Source organism: Ascaphus truei, chromosome 11 (genome assembly GCF_040206685.1).
Source record: "Ascaphus truei isolate aAscTru1 chromosome 11, aAscTru1.hap1, whole genome shotgun sequence".
Classification (NCBI taxonomy): domain Eukaryota; kingdom Metazoa; phylum Chordata; class Amphibia; order Anura; family Ascaphidae; genus Ascaphus; species Ascaphus truei.
Window position 1 is genome coordinate 14,005,103 of NC_134493.1, and position 16,467 is coordinate 14,021,569.

At 45.2% G+C, this 16,467-nt stretch overlaps 1 protein-coding gene across 1 annotated transcript; it reads right to left on the reverse strand.

Moving 5' to 3' along the window:
- Positions 1 to 1,402: 1,402 nt before the first annotated feature.
- On the reverse strand, positions 1,403 to 15,888 carry LOC142462856 (uncharacterized). The gene is made up of 3 exons (XM_075565072.1): positions 15,533 to 15,888; positions 10,398 to 11,939; positions 1,403 to 1,459 (listed from the first exon to the last, which is right to left on the reverse strand). The coding sequence occupies exons 2-3, from the start codon at positions 11,724 to 11,726 to the stop codon at positions 1,403 to 1,405; spliced, it is 1,386 nt and encodes a 461-aa protein (XP_075421187.1). The 5' UTR covers positions 11,727 to 11,939; positions 15,533 to 15,888.
- Positions 15,889 to 16,467: the final 579 nt, after the last annotated feature.

Below are 16,467 nucleotides of genomic sequence, written 5' to 3' on the forward strand. Positions count from 1 at the left end.
TATTTGATAAGCATGATTTGTATCATAAAATGTTTTAATAGATCATCCCTGATGTAAGCCTTTACTGCAGGGGGTCTTTTTTTGATCAAATATACTTTTAAAAAGTACCATCTGCGGGAGACTTCCGGTGACGTCATCCAAGATGGTGGGTTAGTCAGGGAACTCTGAGAACCCTCACGAATAAAGAGATCAGAAAAGACGTTTCTCCCCCTCGAAATTGACTGCAAACAACCCCACAAGGTGTCTGAACCCCGCAGCATGCCCCAGAAGGCAAAAACGCCAACTTCCAAAGGCGTTCCAAAGTATTTTCAGCTGCAGCAAAAACGCGGCCCAGCGAGTATGCAGGGACCCCAAGATGGCGCCGATCACCACGCAGACGCATCCCCGCAAAGAGAGGGAAGCGCGCAGGCAGAGGAACCAGCCCTGGAAAGGGAAATCACGCGCTCTTACCTCGAGGAACTCCTCTCCAATATGCATGATAGGTTGCATAAGACCCTCAAACAAGAACTCAGAGAAATGGTGACAGGCCTGCGGGAAGAGATGGGCAGCCTCACGCAGAGAACCGACGATCTCGAGAGTAAGCTGGAGGAATCTCTACAAGCACAAGTGGTGGCTGACGACGAGATCATGCGCCTGGGTGAGGAGGTCAGACTATTGAAAGACAGCATCGAGGATCAGGAGAACCGGGACCGGCGACAGAACCTCAGGATTCGGAATGTCCCGGAAACGGTTCTCCCTGAGTTAATAAAACCTTATCTGGTCGACCTCTTCAATAATCTGTGCAAGGGCCTGGATAAAAGAGATCTAGAAATAGATCGGGCGCACCGCGCACTAGGTCCCCGCTCAAATGACCCGAAACGAAGGCGAGACATCATAGTACGCCTTCATAGTTACTCCACGAAGGAGAAAGTGATGGCGGCGAGTAGAGAGGCTAACAACCTAACCTTCCAAAATGAGCCGGTGCAGATCTTTAGTGATCTCGCTAAGATCACGATCGAGCGCCGCCGAGAACTCAAGCCACTCACTCAATTACTTTGAGAGAACAACATTCCTTACCGTTGGGGCTTTCCGTTCCGACTCGTGGTCAGTAGAGGCGGGAAGCAGAGATCCATCAGGCTTCCAGAGGAGATGCAAGGATTCGCCCGCGAACTAGGCCTGATGCTGCCTCAAACACGGAGCACCACGCGGAGAGAGTCACGGGAAGCAAGCCAGGAGCGGAGACCCACGCGAGCTTCAGAAAGATTGGCCGGCCAGCAGGAACAGCAGACCTGACCGCCCAGAGGAACAGCCCTGAACCCCGAGAGGAGCAGCCCGGAGACCCGTATCCCAAGCCGCCCTTCCAAAGGCCATGGATTAAGCTGACAAGTCGGGCAGTCCCGTTTGTTGCCGTTTTGCTACCCAGTTAACCGAAGAGATCCCAGCACCACAGGGCTTTGTCTGAATGAGCCATTACCTGCACCTACACAAACAGCACAGGCGAGTTGAGAGAGGAAACCCAATCCACTGGTAATCTTACCGACCAGGCCCCGCTGGGAACTCCTCGACCTGCCCGTGGACACCGCCTAGACAAGGTTTGGCTGCCCCCCACCCCCAGATAAACATTAGATCTGGGCTCCATGTGAGCGTGCTAGCTCCGTCCCCCCCCCTCCATCAATCGGACTGCTACCGAAGCTGTAACCCTGGCGGAGACTATGAAGCACATTTTCTGGGCCAAACACCCCACATCCCCTCCCCCCCCAACTTTCCGCGAGTGCAGTTCAAACCCCTGTTGTAAACCAAGTGACAGCTACGTTATAAAGCCCTTCGTTACCATAACACAAAACAGACCAACTCACCCCCCCCCTCCCTCCCCCTCCTTCCCACCCCATTACTCCCCCTTCCCCCCCCTTCCCCACCCATGCCCCCCCCTCACTTCAGGACCCCCCCCCTACTTATTGCCCTATCTTCCCCCCCCCAGGCCTGCCCCCCCCCCCTCCCCGGATCTATCCCTGCCCCCCTACACACCCCCCTACACACCAACCTAGAATCACAGCGAATCAACCTACATCATATAGCCTATACAGCACCCCCACCCCAAACAACCAAATATGAGCTGCATCAGAACCAATATCAACTACTACAGGATACCATCAAAGAATCCCCCCCTTCCCCCTCACCTCACTCTCCCCCACCCCCCCTCCCATTCCCACACCAAACCACCGTCCCCCCCCCCTCCCCCCTCCTAAACTAATACTCGCTTACCTACAAATACATACGGATCAATCCATAAGCCAACCCAGACACACAGAAAGTCACAGCACCTGAAACACTCTAAGACATGGGGTCCGGTGGAGCACAGACATGTGATTTCCGCACGACTCCAAACAGCTGTGCACAGACGACAGTTAACCCGCACACACTAGAACGCGACCATAGATCCACGATAACCCTCCCACAGACCTATCCCCAAACACCACCACCCCCTCCTTTTTCCCCTTCCCTAGTCCCCCCCTCCCTCAGATAGAGTAATAAACACGCCCGGAAATTCCGAGCCCCACCATAAAGGTCCCCCAATCCCCCCAGGTGCAACCACGATTGAGCCCACCCCGGTGTACAGGACACATAACTGGAAACCAAGGTATACCTAACATATAAGTGTCTCAAACCCGGGCGCTGCTGAAGCTGGGACCACCTAGATCTTATTGTCAACATGTACCACAAATGCGTATTATCACTGTGAATATCTGCTCATCTAATGTATATGTGACCCTAAACCAATTGCCGCAACACCCCCTCCCCTTCGTCACCCCCGGCCCTCCCACTACCCCCCCCCCAACACCCCCCCCTCCTACTCCCATCCCTCCCCCCCTCCAACTCCCATCCCTCTCCCCGCTCCCATCCCCCCACCCCCTCCCCCCCGCCTAAGACCTCCACCCCCTTAGAGTTACCCAGGATAATGATCCCCTCACCTTCTGCCCAGGAGTCCCAGGTCGCCGCGTCCCTGGTGTGTCCCGGTACAAGTTAAAGGACGTAACAACGCCAGGAGCTGATCACATGGCCCCGCGAGGTCGCGGCTCAGCACGAGCAGAACAAGCCTATTAGACTTAACGGCGTACATTTATAGGCACAGTGTAACCCCCACACGACCCCTCCCCGAAGCACCTTTGATCACCCCCGCCACCCCCCCCGGGTACTGCGCGCCCCACCATAAAGGTCCCCCAGACCCCCCACACGCAGCTGCGAACGAGCCCACCCCGGTGTATTTGTTCTACTTGTCTTATAACTGTGAACCAAGGTATGACCAAGGTACAATTGTCTCAAACCCGGGCGCTGCTGGAGCTGGGATAACTGTGGTCTTATTGTCAACATGTACCATAAATGTATAGTATCAATGTGATTATGTGTGCATCTCATGTATATTTGACCCTAATATAAATGTCGCAACACCCCTCTGCCACCCCCCCCCCCTAGACCTCCAACGATCCCCCAACCCCCCCCCTCCTCCTTGCATTCCTCCCCCCCCTTCTCCCCTCCCTCCCCCCCCCCCGTAGAGTCACCTAGGACAACGATCGCCTCACCTGCAGCCCAAGAGTCCCAAGATGCCACGTCCCTGGGGTTGTCCCGACACACGATAATGGACGTAACAGCGCCCAGAGCGGAGCACATGACCCTGAGAGGTCGCGACACAGCACGGGCCGAACAATCCTATTAGACCTACAGACACAGAGTAACCCCTCCACGATTCCTTCCCGAGGCACCTCCGCTCACCCCCGCCACCCACCTCCCCTCCCCCCATACTACCCCCCCTCCCCTACCCCTCCTTTCCGCCCCCCCCCTAGGACACTACAATGAACATAACCCCCCCATATGCTCCCAGGACACAATCTAATTATAAAACATACTGATATAAAGGGATCATCACAGTAACAGAAATAGATCAACTATCGATGCTACAAACGGTTCAGGTGCAAACGACTTCTCGAGTTGATGATTCACCTGCCTTCTGTGCAGGTGCGCCAAATCAGGGAGCTGAAATACCATCCTTCTTCCCCCCCTCCCATCACCTCCCCCCACCCCCACCAGAAGTCACCCCCCATCGCCATGTCCCCCTTTCCCCCCCCACCAGTAGTCACCCCTCCCCTCCTCCCATACACCCCCAGCTTTTTCGCCCCCCCCTCCCCGCCGTTCCCCTCCCCCCCACTCACCCACTTTGAAGTCTACAATGAAACAACTGTATAAGTGGATTATTGAGATAATGGACTGTTTACCTAGCATTCAAGCGTTTCCTGTATACATGACATGCTTTGTATGAATAATGTGCAGGCGACCCCCAAAATAAGGTGCCGACAACTTCCCCCTCTACCCCCTCTGCCCCTCTCGTTCTCCCCCCCTCCTCTCACCCCTCTCCCCTTCCACATCTCCCCTTACCTCCCACCCGTCCCCCCCTTCCCCGCCAGCTCACCCCTCCCCCTCTGCCCTGCCCCCCCCCTCTCCCCCTAAGCTATGATAGTCCAATCCTACCTGATCCCTCCCCTCCTCCCCCCCTATACAACCCCCATCCCCCCCCCCCTCCTCCCCCCCTGTTCTCTCCTCTTTTGCCCCCCCCCCCCTCCTTTCCCCCCTTATCAGAGAACTAAGGGCACAAACAAGTTCTTCGAAATGGGGAAAAACAGAGAACTAGAGGGCTCAGCCCCCCACCCCCCACACTCCCCACCGGATGCCGACACCGGAAACAACCCCGTTGGGCTCGTTAGCCCAAAAGCCGGTCGCCCACGGACCAGGCAAATACCTGTTAGGTTCACGCTCGAACCTCATCTTCCTTTTCTCTTCACCGCTGACTCTGTCCCAGCGGAGCTACCCCCCACCCCACCTGCCCCCTCCTTACCCCCCTCCCCCCTCGGCCCACCCAGTCAACCTTGCAATAAGACAAGCTACCCACAGATGTTTGCTAGGACCGTGCCCGTGTATATACTACAAGATCAGGACCCCCCCAGATGGGAAGGGAGGAACCTTAAAAACCATGTCCACTAACACCACATATGGCCTCTAACGCCCCAGTAAAGATAGTATCGCTCAATGTCAAAGGTCTTCAAAATAATAGAAAAAGGAGGCTCGCCCTCCAAGACATCAAACAGGCTGGGGGAGACATCATATTCCTGCAGGAAACCCACTTCACATCACAGGACCCCCCAAATTTATTCAAAAAAGTGTTTCCAACATGCTTTTTCGCATCATTTAGTAGTAAATAGCGAGGAGTGGCTATACTAATCAGACAAGGAACTCCATTCAATCATGTCAAAACGACCACGGATCCAGAGGGTAGATTTCTCGTGGTATATGGCTCCCTAGCGGGCTCAGCAATCGCCCTAATAAATGTATATGCCCTAAACGAAAATCAAACAGACTTTCTGAAAACAGTGCTTGAGGGCATAGACCCGGGATATCTGTCATCGATGATAGTGGGAGGAGACCTAAACATGGTCTTTAACTCCACCGAGGACAGATCAACCACAGGTCCTCAATGCGGAGATCACAAAAGAAGAATTGGAAGCAACGGTAAAAGCATTAAAGATCTCCAAGTCACCTGGCCCAGATGGCTTCACTAACGTCTACTATAAGAGATTCTTGCCCATACTATCCACGCATCTACTAAAAATGTTCAATCATTTTATGGAAGGAAATTCGATCCCCACTTCCATGTCCCTGGCCAACTTTGCCATAATCCATAAGGAAGGCAGAGACCCGATGCAATGTGGAAGCTATCGTCCAATCTCCCTTCTCAACAATGACCTCAAACTTTACAGTAAAATATTGGCCAACAGGCTAAACCCCATTCTTCCGAGGCTTGTTAATATCGACCAAGTTGGATTCGTGTCAGGTCAGCAGGCCTCGGACAATACACGTAAAGTAATCAATATTATCAAGCATATCCATCTCACAGGCACCAAAGCAATATTACTCAGCCTAGACGCAGAGAAGGCGTTCGATAGGATAGACTGGCTATTCTTAGACCATACTATGCGCAAATTTGGCTTTCGAGACGCATACCTAGAAGGGGTCCGCAGACTTTACCAAGATCCATCCGCGACGGTCAAATTACCGGGAAGTCACGTCCAGAGCTTTAGCATTCAAAATGGCACGAGACAGGGGTGCCCCCTGTCCCCTCTCCTCTTCGCACTAACAATAGAGCCCCTCGCGGCTACGATTAGAAATAACGTAGATATTCAAGGGATAAAAATTGGACGTACTCACTACAAAATTTCCCTGTTCGCAGATGATATAATTTTAACACTCTCGAGACCCCAGATTTCCCTCCCAAACTTACAAAAAGAGCTTTTACACTTCGGAGCGATATCAGGTTATAAAATTAATAACGATAAATCCGAAGCACTAAATCTCAACCTGCCAGAGCCAGAGATGAAACTCCTCAAACTAAATTTTAACTACAGATGGTGCTCCTCCTGTATCAAATATTTGGGAGTAAAGATATCGGGGAACTACCATTCTCTATATCAACACAACTATCCAGCCCTCCTACGGAAAATTAAATTAGACCTCGATAAATGGGGGTCATACCAAATCTCATGGATCGGGAGGATGATCTCGGGGAAAATGAACATACTCCCCAGATTACTATATTACTTCCAGATACTCCCGATAATCTGGGTTCAATCACCTACCTCTCTTTATCAAGTGTCGCCTTATGGTGAGTTATATCCTGCTCTAAGCAGAGAACACAAACCAAGAATGTTGCACTTGAAAAAGCCTCGGCCACACCCTCACATATTATGATATATGGAGGGTATTGTGAGATTATTATTTATAAAGAAAGGGTACTCAGAGTTTGTATAAGAAAAGGTTTATCCTTTATTGTATTACAACAATATTCAGAAATATCAGAAATATCAGAACAAGCTTCTTATAAGCCGATGGCTAACAGTTACAGTATGTTACCAATCCATTCCTAACTATGCAGAGATTATAACTAGATATGCATTGTCAATACTCACAAACCAAAAGATATTATGTCAGGTCAGCCAGTCCCAGTCTCATCTGTGTGATTTCACACTTAAGTTCGGTTCTCTTTCTCTCTCTCTCTGATCTAACATGGAGTCGGGCCAACCTAATATAGAGTGTATTAGTTACTGCGTACGTGTGTCACGTGTCATGTGTCCATACTCTGTGGTTTGTGACGTATGATGTTTACGATCTTAGGACTTGCATTTAATAACCTAGGATATTTCATAAGTTACTGTTCAAACCACGGCGTGTTTACCGTTATAAGTTCCCCTTTTTATGTCTTTGTAACCTGTCCCAATATCCTGCCTCTTCTGAGCAAAACAAGCTATTATTTCTAAGACAAGAAAACCAGGAATTTAACAATATACTCTAAGCTATACTAGGCCTTACTATGATACTACATATATAAGTACCTGTGACCTGTATTCATTATGCGTTATATGCCAGAAAATACCTGTAATCCATAACACCCTCTCCTACACATAATTATCATATTTTTGCAAATGCATGAAAAACTATCAAAGCAGAAAATATTCATTATGTGTACTATTGGAAGACAGTGTCACAGCTCTCTGATGTTGATGAGCTTGAACTCATAGGAGTATGTGACTGATCGCCAAAACACCCACAACTGCGCATATGTGCACAAGTTATTCCACGATGGGAAGGTATCAATTTGTAAAAATCACCCAATTGTAAAGCGGGTTGATGTTGGCTTTCATACACACTCAAGAGCGTAGTATTCCAACGGGCACCAAAACAATGTTGATGTTTATTACCTGAACATGCAAGCAAAGTGGTACAATTATATGACCCGTGGCTGACAATACTGATATGACCTTCTTCAATTGTATAAAAAGACATTTGAAATATTTGACGGTGAATGTCTCTACACTTGAAGTTGGGTTGATCACCAAGAGACAGCAAAGATTTCACTTGCCAAAAATTACATAACATTAGCAAGCTACGCGGTAGCAATGTCCCATTAGGTGTTAAAACAGAAAACGGTCCAGAGGAAGCAAGAGAGTCCTGATACATAAAGTCTCTCATCGTATCGTGAACTGCATGCACTTTGCGGGGTTTCCGATTTGGCAAAACCAGTTCATCTAAGTACATCCTCATGGAGGTCTGATAGGAACGTGGTAGACGCAAGATTTGTGAAGCATCTTTCTTTTCGTCTGTGTCCTTGCAACAAAGCATACTGCAGCAGGTTAGATTTGACCTGTGTGCTTAAAACAGTATATTAGTATCTAGGTAAAATATAAGAATATATGCTATAAAGCAAAATGTGATTAAGCTGAACGCCTCTTCATCTTCATCTTCGGAAGAAATGAGAAAATACGAAGCAAAATAACAAGGATTATTATCCCTAAAATAAAAAACAATATTGGTTTCAAATAACCTAGGATTCCAAACGCATTTCCCAGTCCACTAAAGATACTTTTACCAGTAGATTGTAGGCTAGTGCCTATCTTTGTCAAAAAATTACCTGTCATTGGCCAAAAAGTTTTCAATGACTCACCCAGTGTAGTTAACCACTGGGGAAAATCACCTGGGTGCAAATCAACACGTAGTAATTCACTGTGAACTCTCTGTAAAAGGGTATGTACTATATCATGTGTGAACCCTATAGTAACCTTCATCTTCTTTAAATGTGCCAAATAGGCTGTCATGTGAGGAAGGATCAGTGTGATAGCTGGTACCTGGAAATGTACTCCAGATGTGAATTTCTGATGTAACAGAGGTGGAATAAGTGTAGTACCATAACACTGTATACTCCCATTAACCGTGACAAGTGATGCCTGAAAAGGAGGAATATCGCAATCCTTTTCTGTAGATAACACTATGTAACTCCCATTATCTAGGCTGTGAATTAATGTAAAAGGGGTTTGAATAGGCATTACAGTTATCGGGCAGTTGCTACCTTGCATTTGATCATTGCAAGGCATGTGCTGTATAATGTCATCACAAATCAAGTAACCTCTATCAACACATCTTATAGTGCTGATGAAAAATTTACGATCACATTTCACAGACATGTATTGAAATGGTTGCGCAACCTGCATCCTTGCGAAATAAGAACCTGTGTGTGTTATGTGTCCAAAATTAAGCAGTTCCCAATTTGTTGTATACACATCTCCTGGAATAAATAATTCATAGTATAAAAAAACTTCCCATAATGAGTCATCAGGGTTATGAACCCGTCTGTGGTTTCTTTCTCGTATGTCATAAACTGTGGTTTGTGAAACATATGCCAGGATTTCAGATTCTTTCGGACTTAAATTGAGAGTCTGTGTGATCAAAGTGAGATTTAAAAGTGATATGTCAACCTTTTTACTTTGCAATGTTAACCTAATAGAAGTAATGTGATTAAGAATAACCAAAGCTTTAATTTCTTCAGATAACACTGTTATATCTGAAATTGTGTAGGAAGCAAATTTTATCATGTGATCTCTTAACACCAAAATACCTCTCCTTAATTCTTCATCATTTGAGTCAGAGATTTGACTTATAACAGAAACAGAATCACTCAGCAGGTGTCCTGTGGTTATAAGAATATCATCGTTAGTAAGCAATTTTCTTGCAGATGTTTTACTTGAAACTTTACATTCATTCATGAACTCTGTGTCATTTTCATAATACACTATGGCATTAATCGTTGCATTCGTACCCCACATTGCCTCTGAGTAGGGCATGTTAACAATATTACGTGTGGTGCACGTGTCATACTCACAGGGTTTATCATCTGGAGCTATTTGAACATTCATCAAATCGCTCATCGCCCTGATTACCGTGTCAACATTCATATGCAAACTATCATTGAGACATTTCTGGAACAGGGAGTAGACTTTGTAATTAGGTTTCATAATCACTATTCGCTCCACACACCAAAAACCTCGTAACCCAGAAAAATGTAAAAATCCTTGATCAATCATTTTCGGTTGCCAGTTAAAATAGCCTTGCGTGAGATTGTAATAAAAGGAACACGGTTTACAACCGTACTTGAATACTGTAGTGTCCTTACACTGGCGACACACTTTATTCGAGCTTGGCTAGTCCCACGAATTCGGGTATACCCGGGTGTATTGAGGTTTGTGACTGTTTTCTGCCCGAGTACATTGAGTTATTTTCCAAGCAGGGATTGAAGCATTTTATTCCCGCTGGCTGCAATACTGCACAGTATATATATATAAACTGCATTACAATTCATGAATTTATGCCATCTGGTAGACACGCGAAGCATTGCAGCCTATTAAATCCTAATCATTATCATTTAACAGATCAGCCGCCCATCAGCCAGGCATGAACCCAGGCTGGGAAGGCAAATGCAACGGGGCTTGTCAGAGGTTAGGAGTGGCGCATTCCAGGTATCTGCCAGGTACATACCGGGTATTTACTCGAATAAAGTGTGTCGGTGCAGTATCACAGATTCCTTCATTAATCAATTTCTCCAATGTGATACCACACGCATTCTTGAAACCTTTACATGAATGGCTGTAGTATGTCGTATTGGTAAATGTAGCAAAGCGTGGTTGAGTGCAAGTGTCCCATGCTGTAGGTTCACGAAACAACATACCATCACCTTTTGTATTCCATTCTTTCGGAAGTGCTGCTGTCCTTAGCTGTCCAGTTTTAGCATCTTCCATCACATCTTGAAGTTTGTGTAACAGGTCCTCAGCGGTTATTGATGAGTTCCACCATCCTGAGTAAATACTGTCAGTACAAAAAACAGCAGATATATAAGGTCTTACCCCCCCAGGTATTCTGTACTCTTCTTCTTCAGCACCTTCCCAGAATGCCACTCTTGGATCAGTCTGTCCATTGGGAACGAATCCGTTCTGAGTAATTTGACCTGTATTCAGATAGAAAATAGGGTATTGCTTATACCTTATATTGTCCATGGTCACACCAGGCCGAGGGCAATGATCAGCTTTCAGCTCCTTCGTTGGCCATTTACGTGTTCCTTGAAAGTCAATGAAATAACAATGTCCAAATTCAGCATGACAACGTTGTTCACGGTAGCTTTGCTGCTTCCAATGGTCATGAAGGGGTAAATCATATTTCAGGCTTGTAGATTGCAGCTGTTGCATCTGTGCATTCAGATGTTGTGTCACCAGCTTCCTTCCTTCTGGCGTAGTTATACCAGCTTCTTTAGCTAGCACAGTAGAATCAAACAGCACAACCTGTGAAATCCCCAAAGTCTTTCGTTTCTGGATGATAGGTTTAGGAAACGGCTTCCAATACACACCTTGAGGTATACCCACCGACTGTATGTCCACCGGTTTCAAATCGTAATGTAGTCCTCGTTTCACGATGCCGGAGTCTGGTGTGGTAATACCGTGTGCTGCTGTACGTTTCCAGTCGATGATCTCTCCTTCTTGCTGAGTCACAAAATGCCATTGTAACCTGAAAATAACGCTGGCCGATATTGCTAGAAAAGCAAAACAGATTGAGAGACACAAAATAGTCTTTAACAGTCTTTTCTTTGTGATCACCTTAGCCACTGTTTGATAGGCCTTCTGGTAAATATTGCGTTGATCCGGTATGGCAGGTAACACATATATATGTCTTTGGTCACTGTCAGGGAAGTCAGCTTCAGCTTGTAGGACCTCACCTGCGTGATTATTTTCCACATCCTGTTGTCTTGCAGTCTGTGCTTCGAGAGGCTGCAGCTCGATCGAAGTCTGTCGCAGATACGGTGTCTCCTCCATCTTGAACAGTGACATTACTGCAATGTGCTGTAGGCTTAAGATTATCGATACTCACTTTTCTTTCTCTTCCTTTTGTATCTTGGATGATAAAGGTTCTTTCATTTATCTTTTTAAGTATCGTGGTAGGTTTCTTCCACTTAGGCCGCAACGGCTTTACCTTAGCAACCCTCTCCTGGACCGAATGTCCAATCTGCGGCGTCCAAGCTGCAGGATTACGTGGTGTGTGGGCTGTATGGGAAAAAGAATCCCTCAATTCCTGTAAAATTAATATTTGTTCAAGTCTCCCTGGGACAGAAATAGAATCATTAGTAAACGGTGTATTCATAGGAGTACCATATAACAGTTCATGGGGTGTTTTACCAGTTACTGAGTTAGGAATATTATTTAGGCCAATTTGAACCGTAACTAAGAGTGGATACCACTGTGTAGGACGATTAGATAGCATTTTGGTTAAAAGTCGTTTTACCTCGTAATTTCTACGCTCAGCAATTCCAGTGCTTTCCGGATGCCACGGTGAGCTGAAGGCCCAATCAACACCTAATGTTGCGGCCCATTCCTTGGTTTCTGCTGCTGTGAAAGCAGGTCCACCATCGGAATGAAAGGCCTTGGGCTTAGCCACACTTACTAAGGTGTTGAGACATTTAAGCGTAGAGCTAGATGTCGTACCACGAACGGGGTATAACCACGTAAACCTTGTACAAGCATCAACACAAACCAAAACATGTTTGTAGGAATGTGATGCTGGCAAAGGTCCAATATGGTCCAAATATATTAAATCAAACGGTTTGTTCGGTATTGCATTAATAATAAATGGTGGGGTCTGATGATTAGGAGCGTTCACCAACCGACATGGTTTACAGTTGCTTAGAACTGTCTTAACTGTTTTCCTCATGTTCGGCCACCAGTATTTGTGTTTCAGTGTCAACAAAACATTTTCTCTCCCTAGGTGAGGGTGTCCCACACTGTCGTGTGCTTGCGTAGCGATCTGCATCCTGCTTGCTACAGGGGGAACAATGAATTCATTAGTATCAATTACAACCATGCAATCATTGTTGACTTGTTTAAATGAGTATTTCTTAGGATACCCAGGTGGATTAGGCCTGGTGGTATCCAGACAAGCATACAACTCTGCATCGAGACTGGCTGACTTTGACTGTGCCCTTGTTAACACTTTGTTAACGGCAAATTTCTGACTTACAGTTTGCGCGAGACTATCTGCAAACTGGTTACCCATAGTATGAACCGATGAACCAAGCGTTCTGTGCGCTGGCTCGTGTACAATTTCAATATCAGGCTTTTGATCAAGATAGGCCGCAATGGCCTTCCACTTAGCTATATGCGTTAGTGGTTTCCTTTTGGCATTTAAAAATCCATTTGATCTCCAAATTGGTAGGTCCTGCAATGCTGAACGTGCTAAATAAGCGGAATCTGTAACTATAAGTACATGTCCCTTAACTGTAAGCGCTTCTTTCATAGCAAAAGCTAATGCATGAATCTCTGCAAACTGTGCAGAGTGATCTCCAACAGGTAATTGCCAACTATGAATCAAATTCATATGTGCATCATATTTCGCAATTCCTGAACCTGCAGATTTATTCACTCCTTCTTTGCTGGAGTCTACAGCTGAACCATCTGTGTAGAAAATGCATGTGTAAAAGTCATTTGGGTGTGTTTGATTTTCCCATGTCACCCCTTCAAAAGGTGATGGGAGGTCATCTAATGTAGTTAAAGTTTTATCATGCACAAAATGTATTTGGGGATCTTCTATAATTGTATACCATTTTAACCAGCGGCTTCTTAATGCCTTCCTATCCGGAATGGTCTGTTTCTGCAATGTTGCTAGTGAAGCTACTGAAGTGTATATATAGATATCCTGTCCCTGTGCCAAATCACGTGATTTTAGCACTGTGAGTGTAATCGCTGATAATAGTTTTTCAAGCGGCAAATATCTCTTCTCTGTGTTTGTAAATACATAAGATAATAATGTAATTGGTACTGTTTCCATAGCATTGTAAATTCTAATGTATGCAGCTAGAGGTGAAATGTTTACATATGCTGACAATGGTTTTGTCGGGTCGCGCTGCGCTAAGTAGGAAGCATCATTAACTGCTGCTAATAACTTTCGCAATGCCTCATCCTCAACTGTTAACCATTTAAAAGGTGTTTTCGGTCTAGTCTGCTCTGACTTAATCTCGCGTGATGTTGCGTGATGTAATGGTTCAATCAGTACATTAAAATCTGGGATAAACGTCATTGAAAAATTCAGTAACCCAATAATGCTTCTTAACTGTTTTAATGATTTAGGAACACTGATGTTGGAAACTTTTTCTCTGTAATTAGTAGAGAGGCCTCTGCCATTTTCAGCTATTTCAAAGCCTAAAAATGTCACAGTTTCTCTTGCAAGCTGAGATTTCTTTAGGGAAACAAGGTAACCTGCTTCTGTCAATGTAATTAACACTTCTGTCATAGCTTTAAAATGCTCTTCTTCTGTGTCATGTGATAGATACACGTCATCAACATAAATTTCTGTATTAGCAAATTTAGACAATAGTGAGACTACGTCTGCAGTGAATAAAGCTGGACTATTTACAAAACCTTGTGGTAAGCGTGTAAAAACCAATTGTTTACCTTGCCAGGTAAATGCGGTTAGCCAATAACTCTCAGGCGTGATTGGATGGGAAAAGTACCCATTGCTTAGATCAAACGTAGTTTTAAAGCGTTTACGCTGTAATCCGCTTAAGATTGAAGGTGAATGTGTGTTCTGTGCTGTCACTGAAGGTGTGACTCTGTTCACTTCCCTATAATCTAACACCATTCGCCATGAACCATCTTTTTTAGGCACTGGATATACTGCAGTATTCATTTGGCTATACTGTTCAAGCAGTACTCCTTGTTTAAGCAAATCATTGATTACAATTTGTATGCTTGGTAAGGCGGCATGATTAATTTTATATTGTGCCTGTTTCTTTGGAAGTGTAGAACATGTATTAATATTGTGTACGATTTGTTTTCTAAATCCGACCTGATTTTCCCACTGTTGAAAAATATATTTGTGTGTCATTAACCAATTATACAATTTTGTTTTATCATTAAAAGCACTTTCATTGCATTGATCTGTGATAATTTTTTCCAAGTCAAATTTCACAGTCAATTCCGTCTGCTTGCGGTTTTCTGTAACTTCCTCTTTTATTGTAAAGAAGGAAGCCACATCTTTGTATGCTATAAGAAAGTCACAACCTAATCTGTCATGTTCAACTAACTCTATAGAAATTTTCCTGCCATTTATTTTTAAGTCTAAATAATATGAAGCATAAGTGCCGTTTCCTTCAATTGTTTGTATCGTGATGTCGTGTACATAATTTTCATCTATTAAAATATCAGTTCTTACAAGGGATATGTCGGCTTGTGTGTCTAATAGGCCAGTGTAATCTTTTCCCTTGTAGTGAATGTTTAACGTTAAGTTTGTCATTCCTCAAAGAGGAGGTCTGTAGGGAGGTGAGTTATCTTCCCAACAAATTTCTCTGTGCTCGCCGGTGTCGTCGCTGCTGCAGCTTGCTGTTTAAGCTCACGTTGGCTATTTGTTAATCCTGAAGTCTGCATAGCAAAACCTGTACGCTTGTCACGAAATTTAATTTCGCTAGCCTTGCCTTGCCCATATCTGTCAGGAGTTTTAATGTATTGTCTCAGATTATATCTGGACACTGCACCCTCATTACGAGCTTGCTGTTCAAAGCGTGTATTTTGTTGTGTAGTCTGTGGTGTAGGAGTGTTTTGTCTCTGTGTAGGAGTCTGAAAACTTCTATTATCTCTTTGAAAATTACCTCTTCTGTCCCACTGCTCGTCTCTAGGATAAACTGGAGTCTGATACTGGGTGAACGGAGGTCTCCACTTTCTCTCTTGGACAAGAAAATTTCCCCTCTTTTCTGCGTTCGATCTCTCAGGTTTCCTGTCACTGGCTTGTGGCTTAGTTAATCCAATCGGATCACCAGTGAGCGATCTGCCAACAAGAGTGTAAGTATTTTTCAGAATCTCAGGAACCATAATTGGTTTTTGTTCCACTGGTACACCTTGAATTTGTCTTTCAAGGTCTAACAGCAAACCCTGTCCCTTAATCAAAGCCTTCAGACAACCCCACACAATCTCATGGTTGCCTTGTGTAAAGCGTAACCCTAGAATATAAGCTGCTACAATCCCACTAGTTTTATTAACTTGTCCTAGCGTATCTGCCAGTGATGAGATAGTAACTTTTCCATGGGTTTTCTCATACACATTGCTGATGACTGAATCCCAGTCTCGTGCTTCAGCTAATGTGATTGACAAACCCGCTGGTAGCAGAGAATTTACCAAAGCAAGTTTCTGATTTGCGGTCGGTGTAGGATACACCCCATCTAAACAATGCGTTCTCTCATTAAGCCACAATGCAATGTCTTTTGGATTAGTTGGCAACTTTCCAATAGTAGCCTTAATGTTCGCCATGGGAATACAAACTTGTACCCGAGCTGGTACATCAATTAACGCTGGAGCAGCTCCTCTAATTGCGAAGAGGGCATTAACAATTTCTCTTAACAGCGTGATTTCTGCAGTTGCATTTGCGCGCTCTGTCAGAATGTCGCGTGCTGCTGGTGTTAACTCAGGTAATGTAACTGGTGTAAATAAGTGTGTGCGATTCTCCCCATATTTCGCACCAGAATTAATAGGACCATGTCTGTCCACGCCTGTAGCAATCACAGGCTGTTGTCCCAAAATGACAGTCGCT